The following is a 19,593-nucleotide window of genomic DNA, read 5'->3' on the forward strand; positions in this document are numbered from 1 at the left end:
GCTCCAAGTGGGGGGTCGCCTGGTGCATGGAGCAGGCATGGCAATCTGAAAAGATGTGGTGAGACCACTGCATGCATTACCGAGCAAACAGGAAGGGGACTTTAAAAATTCCAGAAGAATTTATGGGGTGGGGATGATGGTTGGTCACCTGAGGGCAGGGTAGTAGAGTTCAAACTGATGACCAGAGGTGAGAACAGGCATTGTGGAACACCTCCTGGAGGCCAATCACAGCACTGTAATCGACCTAGGTGTCTACACTGGCATCGCAGTGCTGTAGCCCCAGCACAGAAAGCTGTATGCCTCTCATTGGGGTGGTTTTTTTTTACAGTGCTGGAACTGCGCGGTTTCTGTGCACTAAGTGGCTTGGCAGTGTGTACACCTTGGGAGTTACAGCACAGAAAGCTGCTTTACTGCGCAGAAACTTGTCAGTGTAGACAGGGCCTTAGTGGAATCGTGCATGGATCTGTGACTCACCCATGTGACTCCAAACGCTGTTTTGTCACCTATGATTTTCCATTAGCTTTGCTGAGGGCTTTGTTTGAAACAATGCGTTTCCCTCCACATGGCAAAAGCTATACAAGGCCCTGGAAACACCTCCATTTTGCCTCTTTCCTGCTCCTCCTCTGGACTATGGACTTATACTAAAGGGAGCATTCTAACCAAGGGACTGAGGTCCTTCCAATGATTTGGAAGCAACCAGAGACTTATCAAGCCAGCAGTTTATTCCATCACTGCTACAAGCCTTAACCAAGAACTTTGTATTTATTGTATTTGACTCCTTTAACCGATTTTAACTCTCACCTTTCTTTCTTTTTATGAATAAACCTTTAGAATTTAGGTACTAAAGATCAGCAACAGTGTGATTTTTGGGGTAAGATCTGAGTTGTATATTGACCTGGGTGTGTGACTGGTCCTTGGGGATCAGAAGAACCTTTTATTTGAGGAGATTGGTTTTAAAGAACAGCTCATCTCTAAGTCTAGTGGTTTTGGTGGCGATATAAGGGAGTGCCTAAGGAAACTGCTTTTATGACTTCTTGTTAGCCAGTGTGGTGAAACAGAAGCGTACTTTTGTTGCTGATTTGGTATGTCTCATGGGAGAATAACCTCCAGTTTTGGGGTGTGTCCACTCTATTTCTCAGCAGTTTGTCCTGAATTGGTATTCTCAGTTGTGACCCACAAAGGCGAGGTTACAATGGCATAGTCAGCAGGATCCACAGAACCAGGTCAATTAAGCTTTGGATCAGATCCCCACGCTATTCAAAATTTGAAATTTGATATTGAGAATTTTAAAGGTTATAGATCAGTGACCATGAGCCAGAAGGCATCAGCAGAAGAAATCAGACTACAAACCCTGAGAGAGAGCCTGTTTCTCGAACATGAACAAAGACTGGCAGAACTTTGAATGCAAGAAAAGCAAGCTGTAGAGAGCCAAAGAAGCTTACAGAAGGCAAATGGAAGTGCTGCAAGCTGAAACAGAAGTGGACAAACTTAAGCTCCAAATCAAAAAAAGCAATGGAAGAACAGCAGAAACTATATCCTCTTGAAAGTCCAGTTTATAACAATGTTGGTATGTTGTTTGAGACTAAGAAGTTGTTTGTGTTTTAACCCATTATGCTGTGACCAGGGAGAGGGTGACTCTAATCTGGCTAAGGTGGAAAATAGCTGTTTGTCTGTGAATGAAGTTTCTGAATGTCTGTCTAATATCTCAGAAAAGAATCTGGAATTAGATAAAGCACAGAGAGAACTCATTGGTCAGGAAAATGTTTCTCTAGAGCAGATTAAAGTTGATGGTAATTTTGAAGCCCTAGTTGAGGAAGAAAAGGGTAGATTGTTTGTGGGTGATGGATTGTTGGCTAGTAAAGCTTGTGAAAGTGAGCCTGAACAAGATAAAAGTGATTTGCTTAAAGTAGCTCAGTATAATGAGACACTATCTGTGGAGAATAGCAGTTTATCTATTGGGAGTGGCAACTTGCCTGTTAAGGAAGCTGTCCCAATTTCCAAGTATGTGTGTGAAACCAGCCATGGGTGCTGGGACAAGGAAAGGATCTCTCCAATTGTTTGTCTGTTAAGAATAGCAGTGTGCCTGCTGCAAAAGTGTGTCTCTCTAGCTGTTTGTCTGAAGCTCGTCATCCTATGGTGGTTGAAAATTTATCAGTTGTACCAGAGTTGGTTCTGGATTCAACTGAAGCTCAGGAAGAAAATGTTCCTAAGTTTGTTTCCTAGGGAGAATGACATTGTTACTAGGTCATATCCAGTTATTGTCATAACAAAGTCCCAGGGGCCAGGCAATTCTGGTGCTTCTATTTTGCCTGTTCCTAGTGTGTTGCTGAGTAAAGATATGACAACTCTGTTTAATGAGGTTGATATTATGACCAGGGCATAAGGAGAGCATGAAGTTGGTTTAACTGTTACCCACTAACAGTGTGGATAGCTTTGAGAAGGTTTTAAATGGAATGAAGATTGTCAGGGAATTTGACCAGCCCTATGATAACCAACTTGTTGGGAGGACACTGTTGTTAGGACAGGAATGTCTCCATGTTGATTCTATAAATGAACAGTTTCTGCCTCAGGTTCAGAGGGAGGGCTGGGTAGCTGAATCTACAGAGCAGGACAGCAGTGCTGTTAATCTCTCGAATACAGTGGATGGCAGGTAAACTCTCATCTCGAGATACTTTGGATATGTCTTGTAGTCTCTTAGGGTATGTCTACACTACCCGCCGGATATGCGGGTAGTGATTGATCTATCGCATCTCATCTAGACGCGATAAATCGATCCCCGAATCGACGCCTGTACTCCACCTCAGCAGGAGGAGTAAGCAGAGTCGATGGGGGAGGCGCCGCGGTCGACTCACTGCCGTGAGGACAGCCAGTAAGTCTAACTAAGATACTTTGACTTCAGCTACGCTATTTGCGTAGCTGAAGTTGCGTATCTTAGTTTAAACTCCCCCCGCAGCGTAGCCCAGGCCAAAGTGGATTCAACATCTGATTCCATGTGAAAGCAGAGGTTGGTAATAGACTCAAGGTTCTCTTGTCCTTCCAACATGCTAGTGAAAATGAATAGTATCTCTTTAAGACTGAGTCCATCCTTGGAATTGGTAAAGGTTAAGAATCTGAAAACGAGTAAACAAGCTAGTATCTGTTGTTGTAAATTATTTGACTGACTGAGGGGAGAAAGACTTACCTGTAGCTGTTAGCAAACAGGACACACCCAGCCAGCCAATGGATTCTGTTAAACAAGAGAGCTCAGATTTTGACCCTCTGGAACAGGGAGGAAGGGAAAAACTTAATCTTGCAAATGGAAGCCACAGGTTAACCCTAAAATGCCAAAACCCCAATGGTATTGAGCCAAAGGCATGGCATGACAAAAATGTTTGTAAATATATGCTCATAATAGATTTGATGTTAATATTAGTGCTAATGTCTTGTAACTAATGTGTGGCTGATACCAAGAACTGTAAAAATATACGATGTGCCTAATCTTTTGGAAAAACCCTTGAACATGTTAAGAGTGATACGTAAGAACCCACTTTATGTTAAAAGGCCTTGTTATACTGATATTTCAAAGTTAGCGCCTATAACCAGTCTTGGAACTTTTCTCAGCAGAAAAGACATTTCAAATCTAATGTGCTGTATAAAAAGGGAAACTGAGGCACATTACCGTATTGCTTTTCTGGCTAAATGCCAAGATTCCTATGCTATGGAGAACATTAATATCTACATTGACTTGATGTTAATTGGGCTCCAAACATTTGCCAGAGCTTGTATGAATAAATTAGCTATTTTCTTTGGCTCATGGCAAGATAATATGAAACATACAGGAATTATGCTGCAAGAGCAGATCCAATCTACTATTGGTCTAACCGAGTTTTACCTTGTGTTTGTAAAGGGATTCAATGATATTGTTACTTCCATAATGAACCTTACAAAGAAAAGGCCTGTTTTGATCAAACATAATTTTGATAAAACATTTCAGTTATACACTGACGCTTCTAATATTGGGTTAGAAACTGTAGTAATACCAGAACCAAGAATGGGAAGTTCCTGCCTTCACTGTTGTTCCCAGCACAAACAGGTTTCCCAAGAACACCTACTTGCTTTCTCATCAGAAACAGTTAACGGGTACAATTGCTAAAGTTATAAGGTACCACACAGCACTTCCTATTCAAGCCCACATTATTCTTAAGTTAAAAAGCATTACAGAGAAAACAATAAAAACAATAAAAGAACCTATATGAACGTTAATAAGCTTACCAAAGTTCACCCTCATGTAGATTCTGGCAGGAGCAGTCCTTCAACAACCTCTGCCTCCCAACCCCATGGGATTCTTTTTGGTTACCAGTTCATCACAGCTTCAGCTTAGAATAAGCACCCAGTCTCATGAGGCCTCAGTAGGCCAAGTCCTTCCAACCCTACCCTAAGGATTGGGGTCCTCTGTCATGGACCAGTTTATAACCAGCCTATTTATCCAAAAACCCTTTAGTTGTCTGTTGGTTAATGGAGAATCCAGTTTGAACTAGGATATGGGTACCTCTCCATGGTATTGCTTCAAAAGACAAATAATGGAGGAACTAGATTAGCATCCCCCTCCCTATTAGAGAAGGTACATACAGTGTCACAATAACACATATACAATAGCATTTTTAATACAATATACTCCAAAAATGTTAACCCTAACTCAATATGGTTTAACTTAATTCAGTAAGTTTATTTTAATTCCATAAGATTCACTCAGGATATTATCAGTCTGTCATATGATCATTATAGAACAGTTTGTCAGTGTCTTGTTTAATTGAAATTATCAATTTCCATACAGGAAACACATTTGGAAAGAAATATCTTGCTTTTCTATATCGATTGTCCTTTTCTGTTTTTAGGAACAGACATTGCTGCTGGTGAAGAGGTTGCCATCAAATTGGAATGTGTGAAAACCAAGCATCCTCAGCTCCACATAGAGAGTAAAATCTACAAAATGATGCAGGGAGGAGGTAAACTTAAGTTTCTGTCTATTAAGAGTATTTTTGTCTGTGTTCATAGGTATCAGATATGTTAGTGTTCAGGTTCCCTTTTGGAGATGAGGGAGGTTTCCTTCAGTTTTTCTGTGTTCGAGGATTTGCCCCCACCACTATTATTCACTAATCTATTCAACACAACTCAGAAAAACGTTAAAAATTTGCTCTTTTTCTACATTCAGTTTTTTAAAAGTTTAAAAGAGGTGGTTCTCAGCTTTTAAATTTTTCTGATGTTCTTCCATCTTAAATATTTTGAATTTTTATAAAATGTCAAGTTTTTACCTCCAAAAATTACCTTCAGACAGAACACACACAAATTTATATAAACAGGAAAAAAAAACAACAACCTAAAGATGCCAACTGCTAGTATTCTCACTTCTGGTTTTTTAGCTTCTTAGAACTAGACTGGGAGAATTCCCTCACTTCTTAAATAATTTTGACCTCCTAAGACAAGGAGTAGCAGAGTAGGACATGAATTTTAGAAGCCACCACGTGCCAGCCTATGGTAGGTAAAAATACTGACGTCTTATTGACTTCAGTGGAATCTGCCCCGGCACAGAGGATTATGTTAGCTGATCCCAACAGAGGTTTGGGGCCTAAACATATAGTTAACTTAGTTTTATTGTTAACTGCCTCAAATAAATAAATAAAATCCATTTCAAACACTAAGCCCAGATAAATGTTTTTATTGTGACATGATCATGGTTCTGGAAACCAGGAAATTGAGTTCTAAAGCTTGTTCTGACAAGCACACTCTCTGTCACTTTGCCTCCGTCACTTACTTGTCACAGGCTCCCCATCTGTATAATGGAGCTATTTACCCCTTACAGGGACTGTATGAATATGTGAAATGTTGTCTAAGGCCCTGATCCAACAAAGCACCAATGCATGGGATTACATGCTAAGCACAATATGCATGTCAGTTATTTTTTGAAAGAGGAGGATGTTAGTTTAGATATAAATTATAAATTACTGTTAGAAATTTTGTTAGTCCTTCTGCAGAATCTTAGGTTTATGTTCTCAAAAATCCTTTACATAGTGTAAAATATTATATATCACTGGAAACACAAAATAGCCCTCATTGGGAATATTTAAAATTTTACAGAATAATGTGGTGTTTAAATCTTTTTAAGGGTCTTGGAGATCCATGTTGATGACCTATAGAAACTCAGATAAAAAGCACTGTGAATAAACTATTTTTCTCTGTTCTAGTGGGTATTCCCACAATTAAATGGTGTGGAGCTGAAGGAGACTATAATGTAATGGTGATGGAGTTGTTGGGACCAAGTCTTGAAGATCTATTCAATTTTTGTTCAAGGAAATTCAGTCTGAAGACAGTCCTGTTGCTTGCTGACCAAATGGTAGGAAATTGCTTTCAAGCTCTTGATGATGAAATCTACTTGTCATATTAAGGTTTTCAAAGAGAGTTTACTCAGCTATATCCCTTTTCAGGAATTCAGAGGTGGGTGGGTGGGGTTTGTGATCTCTTTTAAAGGTTGTAACACTCAAAATTAGGTTTATTTTTGTAAATGCAAAACTTTAAATCAATAATTTTGATGAATGTTTAAATTTAAAACAGTTTTTATTGGAATTTAAATAGTCTTCTGAATTGTTTACTATCTAGACATTGTTACATTGTGCTAGTGCAAAAGAGCCAGAAAGTGAAATTTACTAAGGTGAGGGAACTGGAGAAGATATGAAAACAATATAGTGAAAAGTAAGCTGTTTGTAAAATCCATTTCTTTTAATAATCTGATATTTTAAATGATAAAACAGGTAAGGAAATTAGTTTTTAAGACTGTTTCTAGTAACAGAAATTCATGTACAATGTCTCTTGAATTAATTTCTTCTCTGTATCCAGATTAGTCGAATTGAATATATCCACTCTAAGAACTTCATCCACCGAGATGTAAAACCTGATAACTTCCTGATGGGTTTGGGAAAGAAAGGCAATCTGGTCTACATAATAGACTTTGGGTTAGCCAAGAAGTATCGGGATGCTCGAACTCACCAGCACATTCCATATCGTGAAAATAAAAACTTAACAGGAACTGCCCGTTATGCATCTATAAACACTCATCTTGGAATCGGTGAGCTGGAGGAAGATAGTTTTCTGTCTAGCAAATATGTATCTGTCATTTTGAGTCTTCAGTTAATGAAATATACAGTCTGGATAAATTCTTTTAGCAAGCAGATATTCTTTTGTAGCTGATGCATTTGTATGTACTATTGGCTGAGCTTGCAAGGCTTACACTCAATTTGATGCGCTTATTTGTCATGCAATAACTTGAATGCTGCATCCATTAAATTCTAAAATTTCAGGAAATATTTTAGGCAACAATATGCAGAACCCTGCTGATGTTTGGGGGGAAATTAGAAAACTGAAAAGGTGCAAATGTGGAGGGAGGAGAGGCACACAGAGTCCCTGCCTCCTATTTAGGAGAGCCACAAATTCAGACACCTCTGCAATTGTCTATAACTCAAATAACTGATTGATAAGAACCATTTAACACTTTCCAACATAATACCCCATCTCATTTCTGGCCATCCTCCCAATAGAGTTTAAGATGTTGAAACCCTGAATCCCAGTTAGAAAGAAAAGAAATAACAATAGTGGGGGTGGGCGGGAAGCATGGGGGTGCACTTAACACCTTTGGAATAAAGGTGGGTTACAGAGATGTATTGGAAATGTGGCACACAGGGAACTTGTGGTGGGAAATGGAGGAATGCAAGGGGGCCCCTGGTATGTGCAATTAACTTGGGCTTAGGTGTGTGATTTCTTTAGGCTTATGTCTGCAGGTAGGAATAAAAGCAGGAAACTAATGGTTCCAAGGAATTAGCAAGTTTTTGCATAACTGCAAGAGGGATACCTGTTTCTAATTATTGGCAAGTTTAAGATGGACTTTTTTGACCTTTAGCCATATATTATGTATTTGTAAGGCTTTCAGTGACAGTTTTTGGCATAAACATTTTTGTACCTTCACATCAGAACATCAAATCTAACAACTCCACTTTTATACTCTTGTAGAGCAGTCTCGTAGAGACGACTTGGAGTCCTTGGGCTATGTACTGATGTATTTTAACCTGGGCTCCCTCCCGTGGCAGGGACTGAAGGCAGCAACAAAAAGACAGAAATATGAACGTATCAGTGAAAAGAAAATGTCTACACCCATTGAGGTTTTGTGTAAAGGATATCCTTGTAAGTTATCCTTTTGATGGTGTATTGACAAAGTTAGCTTTTTTTTTTTACTTGACATTGAATGGTAGGTTCTATTACTATTTAAGTTTTAAGCTATATTAATTTAGTGATTAGTTTGACATCTGTTCATAAATAAGCATATCAAACTCCATGATGGGCTAAATGTTTATGTACATAGACATCACACTTGCTTGTCAGGACTCCTCTCTGTCCCTTGACCAGCTCTCCTCACCTTCAATTTTATATTTTTTTTGAATGTGCATTCACTGGGACTTTGGGTTTGAAAGCTGTCTCTCCAGGTCTCCTGACTCTGTACTTTTAATCATACTTTGTGCTGTTGTAAAAATGCTGTGCTGTATGAAGATAGACAAAAATAATTATTTATAGGAGTTGACCTGTTCCAGGTATTCATCCCTTTGTTTGAATGGGCTGGATTGCAAAGTCAGATGCACCAATAGCACCTGCTGTACGTGGGAACATGGAAAATAGAAATTACCATACTGGATTGACTATATGGTCCATCTGATCCAGTATCCTGTCTCTGACAGTGGCCAACACCAAATGCCTCAGAGGAAGATGCAAGAAACCTTATGTTAGGCCGGTGTTTTCCCCCACATTTGATCTGCCCAGTCATGCTGCCCATTCCCCGAAAAATTTAGTTATCTTCCTAATCTCCAGCAGTTAAAAATTGATTTAAACCCTGACACACGAGGTTTAATCTCTTTCACAGTTTGTTTTATCATTAACTAAAAATGTGAACATTTTTGTTAGCTGTATAAATGTCCAGTCTTTGAATCTTGCTAAGTTCCTGGCCTCAACAACTGCCTGTGGTGACACTTAGACAGTTGGAGTGGTGTGAAAAAGGTTTTTTTTTTCATATGTTTTGACTTGTGCCACCTTTCAATTTAATTGAACGTCCCTTTGTTCTTGTGTTACAAGAGGCAACAGAAGATCCCAATCTATCTTCTCTGTACCGTTCAAGTTGTCAGCTTTGTTTCCTTAAAATTAAATGCAATGTGAATGCAACATTATGGTTGAAAATATAAAAAAGGGGAATCTTGCAGTCTAAAGTTCTCAAGGAACGTTAACTCTGCCACTGTGTATATGTATAATTGTATATATAATTTATTGCATGGAGGGTGTAGTCCTTGTGTGTGTACGTACACACACACACGCACACTAGGGCTGTCAAGCACTTAAAAAAAGAATTGTGCTCTTAACAATAGAATACCATTTATTTTAAATACGTTTGGATGTTTACTACTTTTTCAAATATATTAATTTCAGTTACAACACAGAATACAAAGTGTACAGTGCTCACTTTATATTTTTTATTACAAATATTTGCACTGTAAAACAAAAAATTGTATATTTCAGTTCACCTCATACAAGTATTGTAGTGCAATCTCTTTATCATGAAAGTTGAACTTACAAATGTAGAATTATGTACAGACAAATAACTGCATTAAAAAGTAAAACAATGTAAAACTTTAGAGCCTACAAGTCCACGCAGTCCTACTTTTTAGTCAGCCAGTCACTCAGACAAACAAGATTGGTTACAATTTTCAGGAGATCATGCTGCCTGCTTCTTGTTTACAATGTCACCTGAAAGTGAGAACAGGCATTCGCATGGCACTGTTGTAGCTGGTGTTGCAAGATATTTACATGCCAGATGTGCTAAAGCAGTGGTTCTCAAACTTTTGTCTTGGTGAACCCTTTCACATAGCAAGCCTCTGAGTGTGACACCCCCCCCTTATAAATTAAAAACACTCTTAAACATATTTAACACCATTATAAATGCTGGAGGCAAAGTGGGGCGTGGGATGGAGGCTGACAGCTTGCAACCCCCCCACGTAATAACATCGCAACCACCTGAATGGTCATAACCCCCGTTTGAGAATTCCTGTGCTAAAGATTCATATGTCCCTTCATGCTTCAACCACCATTCCAGAGGACATGCTTTCATGCTGATGATGGGTTCTGCTTGATAACGATCCAAAGCAGTGCAGACTGACGAATGTTCATTTTCATCATCTGAGTCAGATGCCACCAGCAAAAGGTTGATTTTCTTTTTTGGTTGTTTGGGTTCTGTAGTTTCCGCATCAGAGTGTTGCTCTTTTAATACTTCTAAAAGCATGCTCCAGACCTCATCCCTCTCAGATTTTGGACGGCACTTCAGATTCTTAAACCTTGGGTCGAGTGCTGTAGCTATTTTTAGAAATCTCACATTGGTGCCTTCTTTGTCTTTTGTCAAATCTGCTGTGAAAGTGTTCTTAAAACGAACATTTGCTGGGTCATCATCCGAGACTGCTATAACGTGAAATGAATGAAGGTAAAACAGAGCAGGAGACGTACAATTATCCCCCGAAGGAGTACAGTCACAAATTTAATTGATGCATTATTTTTTTAACGAGCATCATCAGCATGGAAGCATGTCCTCTGGAATAGTGGCCCAAGCATGAAGGGGCATATGAATGTTTGGCATATCTGGCATGTAAATATCTTGCAACATCAGCTACAGAAGTGCCATTCGAGTGAACACCTGTTCTCACTTTCAGGTGACATTGTAAATAAGAAGCAGGCAGCAATATCTCTTGTCAATGTAAACAAACCTGTTTGTCTTAACGATTGGCAGAATAAGAAGTAGGACTGGATGGTCTTGTAGGCTCTAAAGTTTTATACTGTTTTGTTTGAGTGCAGTTATGTAACCAAAAAAAAAATCTGCGTTCGTAAGTTACATTTTTACGATAAAGAGATTGCACTTCAGTACTTGTATGAGGTGAATTGAAAAATACTCTGAAAACTATTTTTTATCACTTTTCAGTACATATGTTTGTAATAAAAAATATAAAATGAGAACTGTGCACTTTGTATTCTGTGTTGTAACTGAAATCAATATTGAAAATGTAGAAAAAAATCCAAATGTTTAATAAATTTCAATTGGTATTCTATTGTTTATAAGTGCGATTAATCGTGATAAATTATTTTGAGTTAATCGCGAGTTAACTGTGATTAATTGACAGCCTATATATTAAAAAGCCCAAACGTTTAAGGTATTAAAAAATCCAAAACACTACATGATTCCACCGGACTCCTTGTTGTTTTTGTGGATACAGACTAACACGGCTACCCCCGATACTTGACGTGATTTCATTGTGGCTTATTCAATGTTTTAAACGTTCCCCATGTTTATTGCCTTTATGTGGATGCAGGCTATGCCACATTTTGCATTTTAAATACATAGATGTGTCCAATAGCAAAATTGAATACTCTTCCATGGAATTTTACATAAATAGAGACTGGCCCTATCCTGAGAAGTACAATATAAATTCAGAAGCAGTGAATGGCACACACAAAATAAGACGGTCTTTCCTGTCCACTGTCCTCATTGCTACTGTAGGAGTCTAACCTGTTCTTTCCCCTCCCACCTTTAGCTGTTTTGGTGGGAACTCTTCCCTCAGATCATGTTCTCTGCTGCTGGCATGTGGGGTCTCTACCTCCTGTGTGATAGATGATGAAATATGGAATATCACACACATCCTTCCTTTGATGCCTACATCTTTTTAGATGGAGTCTATTCAGTAGTTTATTTTCTACCATTTCCTTGCTCCACCCTATCTCCGTGCCATTGAGACACAGTACTGTCTCCTCCAAATCCCAGCATTATGGTTTTGATTTTTCTTTTCATTTAGGGGATTCTGTGACATTTATATCCTTGAACCAAATCTTAATGTATTTAGGCTTTAGAATTTCTGTAGACTTGGCAGTGTAAATATTGCAGTTGCCCCAGGAAAAATTAATAGCTTAGCAAATAAAATGGTGCTGCATCTTTTTGTTTGCTTGATGTGTCTGAAGGAATTGTTGGGAAGATAGTGTTACATGTAGAAAAGGATGATAAAACTGTACTATCCCAGAAAACAGTACATTAATTTTGGAACAATTATTTAAAAGTAAATATGAAGCTAGTAAACTAGATTTCTCTTGTTACAGCTGAGTTTGCTACATACCTGAATTTCTGCCGCTCTTTGCGTTTTGATGACAAACCAGACTATTCTTATCTAAGACAGTTATTCAGAAACCTGTTCCACCGACAAGGCTTCTCCTATGACTATGTATTTGACTGGAACATGCTCAAATTTGTAAGTAGAGAAAATTGCTGACTTAATCAGAGGCCATTGGAAGAATCAAATTCTTCTATTTAGGATAGCTGCTATATATTTTAAGTTTGATTTCTTTCCTAACAGTGTATATTTTGACTGTGTTACCCAAGACTCCATGTGTTCAAACAACATTTGTGGGGGCCCAGCTTTGTTTTGGTGTTTGAGTGCAGTCTGAAAGCTTGAAGATGATTTTCTACAGTGCCTTTTCATTTCTTTAGTAAAGAAAGAGAGGGCATTGGCTTGAAGAAATACGGAGATGTTCAAATCAACTAGTACATTCCTTACACTAAGAATAAAATCTTAAGGGGAATTGGAACTTCCCATTATGAATTAATATGTGGCAAGATGTTAATTTTCAAATGAGATCACTATTGAAACTCTCTAGTAAATTTATTCCTTAACTTGTAGGTGAAAATGTTACATTTAATTCTTTACGTCGAAAATCTAATTTCTGTCACTCTCTGGGATCATAGTATGTCTGCACTGCAGTGCAAGTCCAGAGTTAGTCTACACTGATTGATTGTTAACCTTATATTAAGATTTTTCTAACCTGAGCTTGAACCTGGGGCTCCAGGATCCATACTGCAGCGCACAGACCTGAGTCAAACCAGCCACATCCCAGACTCCCTGGTGCCTTCCTGAAATGTAGCTGCTCTAGCCCTTTTACTGTAGTGCACTGTGGGAAAACTTGACCATCCACCCTGCAAGTTTGAACATCCCACCAACATGTCTTGCCTATCCGTCTTTTTGGTCTGTGTGGTCTCAGCATCATGGAGGAAGATCCTTTTCAAGAACTTACTTTGCTTTTGTTTTCACTCCTGTGTCAGGAAACGGGCAGAGCTTCCGTGAGCCGCTGGTGGACATTGTGGCAGTGTTTTTTGGCCCACCAAAAGCAACTGAAAGAGATTGATGGACCACGAGGAGTAGGAGAGGGAGTACCCAGGCATGGCAGACCTCTCACTGGCTAAGGCTGTTCATGACATTCCATATAGCTGCTGATGCCCCCTATGTAGACTAGTGCTTTTGGCGCAGGGCCACAAGAACACACTGATGGAATCACATCATCATGCAGACCTGGGATGACCAGCAGTGGTTCCAGAACTTTTGCATGAAGAAAGCTGTTTCTGGAATTTAGTGAACAGTTTCCCCAACCCACTAGAGTAAAGACATGCATGAAGCCACCCTTACTGGTCCAGAAGCAGGTCGCTGTAACCATCTAGAAATTGGCTACCCCCAGACTGCTACACCTCCGAGGCAAACCAGTTTGGTGTTGGAAAGTCAAATGTGGGTAAAGTGGTGGCAGAGGTTTCTGAGGCAATCAGGCACATGGTTTAGGCTCACAAGGTGGCGAGCATAAAAGACATTCCTGAAGTAACTGCTGATTTTGAGAGAATGGGGTTTTCCAGATTGCACTGGGGCCATTGATGGGACTCGTGCCCATAGTTTGCCCTCTTCAAGGAGTACAAGAGTATATAAACGACAAAGGGTACTACTACATTGTTCCCACCATTCTGAGAGATTTGTTTGTAGATGAAACAGTGGTCTGGGCTCAAGCCTGAATCTGAGACCAGGCTAACATTGCAGGGTAGACATAACCAGTAATTACTAGAAATCACTGTACCAGAATAATGGATGTCTAATACCTAGAGTAGGAGGAACAGGACAATAATTGATAATGAGGGAGAACTTTCACACAAGTGGCCTTCCCCAAAGTAGGAAATCTTTTGATTTGAACCCCTGTGCTCATAACATTTATTGGAGTTTTTATTATGCTTTTGTACAGAAAGGGTTTTCAGAGTTTGCAGAGCCTGTTGCTCTTGGGACACCTGATCAATGCTGCATTCTGGAGAGATGTAGGGAAAGTTTGGGACAATATAATTCTGCTATTGTAGCTCTAATTCTGGTGATCTCCATCCCAGTTTTCTTCAGGCTATTTGTTGAAACAAAATTTCTGATCTTGCTGCTGCCCATCCCAGTTTCATTGCTATGAATCTCAGATCATTCAAAGAAAAATTTGCTGCATCTAGTTATCAGAAAATGCAAACTACCCAAACTTATAAAACATCTACAAAAACAAATAATTTTTAAAACTTTATATTGCATTAGTTCCTATGCCATGTCCCTCCTAAACATAGAAGATGACACACACCTTGCTTGAAAAGGCTTATAATCTGAAGAAAATAAAACCCCACCAAGAGAAGAGGAAAGGGATAAAATGTATAAGCAAAATGATTAGGGGGTGACTGAATGCTTCTTGTTATGACTGGTTTTTAAGTGAAATTCTAATTCTCCATCATTCAGCCCCGCATGCATTTCCTCCAGACCAATTCACAGGTTCAGTTGCAGTGTTCTTATGTCTGTCCACCTCAGCATTCAGTCCTTCAGCATGGATGAGCAGTTTAAAGTATAAGTTAAATAAATAAGTCAGTGATTTTCTCAGCTGCTTTTATTATGCCTCCGGAAAGAGGTGTATCTTCAAGAGGGATTTAAATGAAAGAAAGGAACATGGCTTTATAGATCAGTTCAGGAATGCAGTTGCATACACAGAGGACAACATAAAAGAAAGCTTGGTGACAGCTGAGAGATTTGGACGAATGGGGTCAAAGTTGGCATTAATCAAACCCCTAGACATCTTTGACAGAAGATACAAGAACAAAAAAGTGCTAAATAGAAGTCTGTGGTATGCCAGCAAAAGTTGATGCAGTACATAAGTGAAGGGAATCATTCTACATATTCAGAGGGGGCCAGGGATGTGATCAGATCAACTGGTAAGGAGATCTTAGCAGTTGCATTTTATATGGATTGAATGGGATCTACAGAAATTTGTGCAAGTTCCATAACTTAGTTTGCCAGTTCAGAATATTGTTTGATCAGTGCTCTACTCCTGGATTTTTTGAAAGTTGGTAGTAGTTTGAACTAGATGCTGACCTAATGCTGATCCTTGCTTTTCACTTCAAAACTAGATTACTGCAATGTCCTCTGCCTGTAGCCTCCCTAAGAGTTTCAAGCAGACTCAGCTTGTGGAGAATGAAATGGTTCAGCTCTTGAGATGGTGATATGCTAAGATTATATTATATCAGTGTTTCATACTTCTGAGTGCAACTTCAGGTGCTGATTGATGTAAATCTTGAGTGACATGGAACCCTAAAGATTGTTTTTTCCAGTATGTCCTGTCACAATGGCTAAGGGCTTTTCTTCACTACTGGGGTAAGTCGACCCAAGTTATGCTACTCCAGCTAAGTGAATAATGTAGCTGGACTCCATGAAGCTTAGGTCGACTTATCCTAGTGTCTTCGCTGCGCTGCATCAATGGGAGACGCTCTTCAGTTGACTTCCCTTACTCTTCTTAGAGAGCTGGAATACCGGAGTCCACCAGAGAGTGCTCTATCATTGATTTAGCGGGTCTTCACTAGACCTGCTAAATCGACCCCTTCTGCATCGATTGCATCAGTGTCAATCTTTCTACAAGTGATCACTCTCCTTACAGTGTGTATGATAAATCCATTGTTTCATGTTCTCTGTGTGTGTGTATATAAATCTCCCCTCTGTTTTTTCCACCAAATGCATCCGATGAAGTGAACTGTAGCTCACGAAAGCTTATGCTCTAATAAATTTGTTAGTCTCTAAGGTGCCACAAGTCCTCCTTTTCTTTTTGCGAATACAGACTAACACGGCTGCTACTCTGAAACCAATCTTTCTGTAGTGAAGACAAGCCTTTATATCAGCAGGGTTGTTTCTGGTGTATTTTTCAGACCCAGGAAAAGGGTGTTCTCAGACAAGTCCTTCATCTATGAATTCCACTCCTCTTGTGCTCTGTGAGTGTGATCAGCTTTAGGGTAGAAAGTAAGATCAAGTACAATCAGATCTTTAATTGGTATTTTCCCATCAGAGCAGGTTCTGTGGTTTGTGAGGTCAACTTCCGAATTTTTGGAAGAAGGCAATTACTGTTACTTGTAACTATTGTAAGGTACCCAGATGCCATGACAATGGACATGTGTTAGATAGGATTTCTGACATCACAGTCCTTCTCATAACTATAATATCTGGATGCTATAATGAAATACAAATTAAATTAAATACTGTAGTTTTGATGGGAACTTACAGCAGTAGTAACAAACGGTCAGGTTCTGTTTCATGCTCCATGTGTTAAATGTTATTTTAGTCATTAGTATTTATATGAAATAGAGTACTAAGCTCAATACTGACCCTAATTGTTAACTAGTCTCATGACTTACAGGGTGCAAGCAGAGCTGCTGAAGATGCTGAACGTGAAAGAAGAGAACGAGAGGAAAGATTGAGACATACACGAAATCCTGCAGTACGTGGTTTACCCTCCACTGCTTCTGGGAGGCTGAGGGGAACGCAAGACGTAGCTCCACCTCCTCCCCTTACTCCAACTTCGCATACTGGTAAGTAATCAAATTCCTGGAGCAGACTCATCTTACAGACTATGCTATTCTTCAGCTACTTCCTGGTTACTGAAATATAGAGGTATTTCTAGTAGGGATAAGGAGATTTTAGTACCGTTATACAAGGCACTGGTGAGACCTCACCTGGAATACTGTGTGCAGTTCTGGTCTCCCATGTTTAAGAAGGATGAATTCAAACTGGAACAGGTACAGAAAAGGGCTACTAGGATGATCCGAGGAATGGAAAACTTGTCTTATGAAAGGAGACTCAAGGAGCTTGGCTTGTTTAGCCTAACTAAAAGAAGGTTGAGGGGAGATATGATTGCTCTTTATAAATATATCAGAGGAATAAATACTGGAGAGGGAGAGGAATTATTTAAGCTCAGTACCAATGTGGACACAAGAACAAATGGATATAAACTGGCCATCAGGAAGTTTAGACTTGAAATTAGACGAAGTTTTCTAACCATCAGAGGAGCGAAGTTTTGGAATAGCCTTTCAAGGGAAGCAGTGGGGGCAAAAGATCTGTCTGGCTTTAAACTCGATAAGTTTATGGAGGAGATGGTATGATGGGATAACATGATTTTGGTAATTAATTGATCTTTAAATATTCATGGTAAATAGACCTAATAGCCTGTGATGGGATGTTAGATGGGATGGGATCTGAGTTACCCAGGAAAGAATTTTCTGTAGTATCTGGCTGGTGAATTTTGCCCATATGCTCAGGGTTTAGCTGATTGCCATATTTGGGGTCAGGAAGGAATTTTCTTCCAGAGCAGATTGGAAGAGGCCCTGGAGGTTTTTCGCCTTCCTCTGTAGCATGGGGCATGGCTCACTTGCTGGAGGATTCTCTGCTCCTTGAAGTCTTTAAACCACGATTTGAGGACTTCAATAGCTCAGACATAGGTGAGGTTTTTTGCAGGAGTGGGTGGGTGAAATTCTATGGCCTGCGTTGTGCAGGAGGTCAGACTAGCTCATAATGGTCCCTTCTGACCTTAGTATATATGAATCTATAAATATACCATTTTGTAGTCCTTCAAAATCAATTTGAGTAAATAACCAGAATTAGGGAGATATTTTGTAAACATTCTCTCTGTAAATGCTGTTCTTTCCATAAATTACTGGAAGAGATTTTCCTTTCTGTTGTGCATAATAATTGCCTTGCTACGTGCTAGTCTAATTTGGATTCTTGCCTTAAATACCTGCTTTGGTTTGGTAACACTTAAACACTTTACTCACTGCAGAAAGATCTCCTTTTCCAAGCAAATTTTATTTTCAGGACATTCCATTTATAAAGTCATTACATTTGTAAGTGTTTTGCTGAGTCCCCACTTCAGACTAATAAATATAAAAAATAGTATGTAAAGAGATTTTCCCTAATGGTGATTTTATTTTCATTGTATACCAAAATGATTTTCTCCTTATGTAAGGAATAACATAAGATTCCATAGGACTGATCTATTATTTTTTTCTTTAAGGCTTTTTTAAAGAGTTAAATAATCGCCTAGTGTACTGAAGTTGGGCTTGGATCTTTTATTGCACCTCAGCGTAGTTATCATGAGAAAATAGATTTCCAGCACAGTGGCAAACTAAAATGACACCTTTGATCTTGCTGTTACATAACAGATTAGTAGTTCTGTACTGACTTCCACTTATTCAGATAATAAAATCAATTTCTTTTTCATAACATTACTTCTGTAGAACCTCACTGCAGAAATCATGTGTCAAGACATGCTGTTACTGAACATATTGGAACAGCAGTTGAAGGGAAGCACAGAGCTCCCTCAAGCCCCATCTTCCTGCTGGAACCGACCTCTCCCTTTTTACTTCATATTACACAAACAAATCTCATTGTTAGTTTTAGGTTGAAAAGTTCACTTTTTCAAATTTTTGATATTTTAATTCACCTTTGGTCTTACCCAAAATTAGGAATTACCGAATCAGACCTGTGATCCATCTAGTCCAGCATTCTGCTTCAGACTGTAGCCCAGTACCAGATGCTTCACAGGAAGGGGCGAGAAAGCCCACAGTAGACAGATGTGGGATAATCTGCTCCTCTTTTTCCCCACCGTGAAAGTTTTATTCTATTCACTAATTAGAAATTGGGTTAAACTCTGAAGCACAAGTTTTAGTATCCTTTCATACTCTTTAATATTAGCCATTATAACTCTAGATATTCTTTTTATCCATATAAATGTTTGCTCTCTTTCTGAAGTGTGCTAAAGTAGTAGCCTCGTCAACATCCTGTGGCAGTGAGTTCCACAGTCAAATTATGTATTAAAAGAGTATTTCCTTATGTCATTGAATGTCCCCTGTTTTTGTGTTATGAGATGGAAAAAACAGAAGCTTCTAATCCACATTCTCTAGACCATTATTTTATATACTTCTATCGTGTCCCATTTTATTAACATTTCTCCCTCAAACCTCCCTATGGTAATGGCTAAAACAAGGGAATGTCTTTAAAAAAAAAAAAAAGCGTTTATTTCAGCCTATTCTGATAACACATGTCATGAATGCCTCCAGTCTAGGTTGGGGAACACATTTAGGATCTCTGTCTGTGGACTTCGGAAGCCCAATGAGCAGCAGCTCCCCATAAACTTGCTAGAGCTTAGGGTCATCAGGCTGGTTTACAAATCTTTTCACCACAGATCAGAAATATAATTGTGTTGCCTCTGTCCAAAAGTAATTGATCGGTGTGGATGGTTCATTAAAATATCTGCTCTGCACTTAACACTTTAAAAAAAAAAAAAAAGAAAAAAAAAGAAAAAGCTTACATCAAATGGAAGGGGACACATCATTGTTGACCTGAATTTGAT

At 39.0% G+C, this 19,593-nt stretch overlaps 1 protein-coding gene across 5 annotated transcripts in view; it reads left to right on the forward strand.

Moving 5' to 3' along the window:
* The window catches only part of CSNK1D (casein kinase 1 delta), an 81,194-nt gene that overhangs the window by 25,349 nt on the left and 36,252 nt on the right, over nucleotides 1–19,593 (forward strand). For all 5 annotated transcript variants that reach the window (XR_005288807.2, XM_038371435.1, XM_038371438.2 and 2 more), the window contains exons 3-8: nucleotides 4,875–4,985; nucleotides 6,222–6,370; nucleotides 6,871–7,099; nucleotides 8,038–8,208; nucleotides 12,199–12,347; nucleotides 16,606–16,777. Coding sequence is in view for 4 of the 5 variants with exons in the window: in XM_038371435.1 (XP_038227363.1) it covers nucleotides 4,875–4,985; nucleotides 6,222–6,370; nucleotides 6,871–7,099; nucleotides 8,038–8,208; nucleotides 12,199–12,347; nucleotides 16,606–16,777 (981 nt within the window). In the remaining variant the exon portion in view is untranslated. The remainder of the gene's footprint in view (nucleotides 1–4,874; nucleotides 4,986–6,221; nucleotides 6,371–6,870; nucleotides 7,100–8,037; nucleotides 8,209–12,198; nucleotides 12,348–16,605; nucleotides 16,778–19,593) is intronic.

This window comes from Dermochelys coriacea, chromosome 14 (assembly GCF_009764565.3).
Source record: "Dermochelys coriacea isolate rDerCor1 chromosome 14, rDerCor1.pri.v4, whole genome shotgun sequence".
Taxonomy (NCBI): domain Eukaryota; kingdom Metazoa; phylum Chordata; order Testudines; family Dermochelyidae; genus Dermochelys; species Dermochelys coriacea.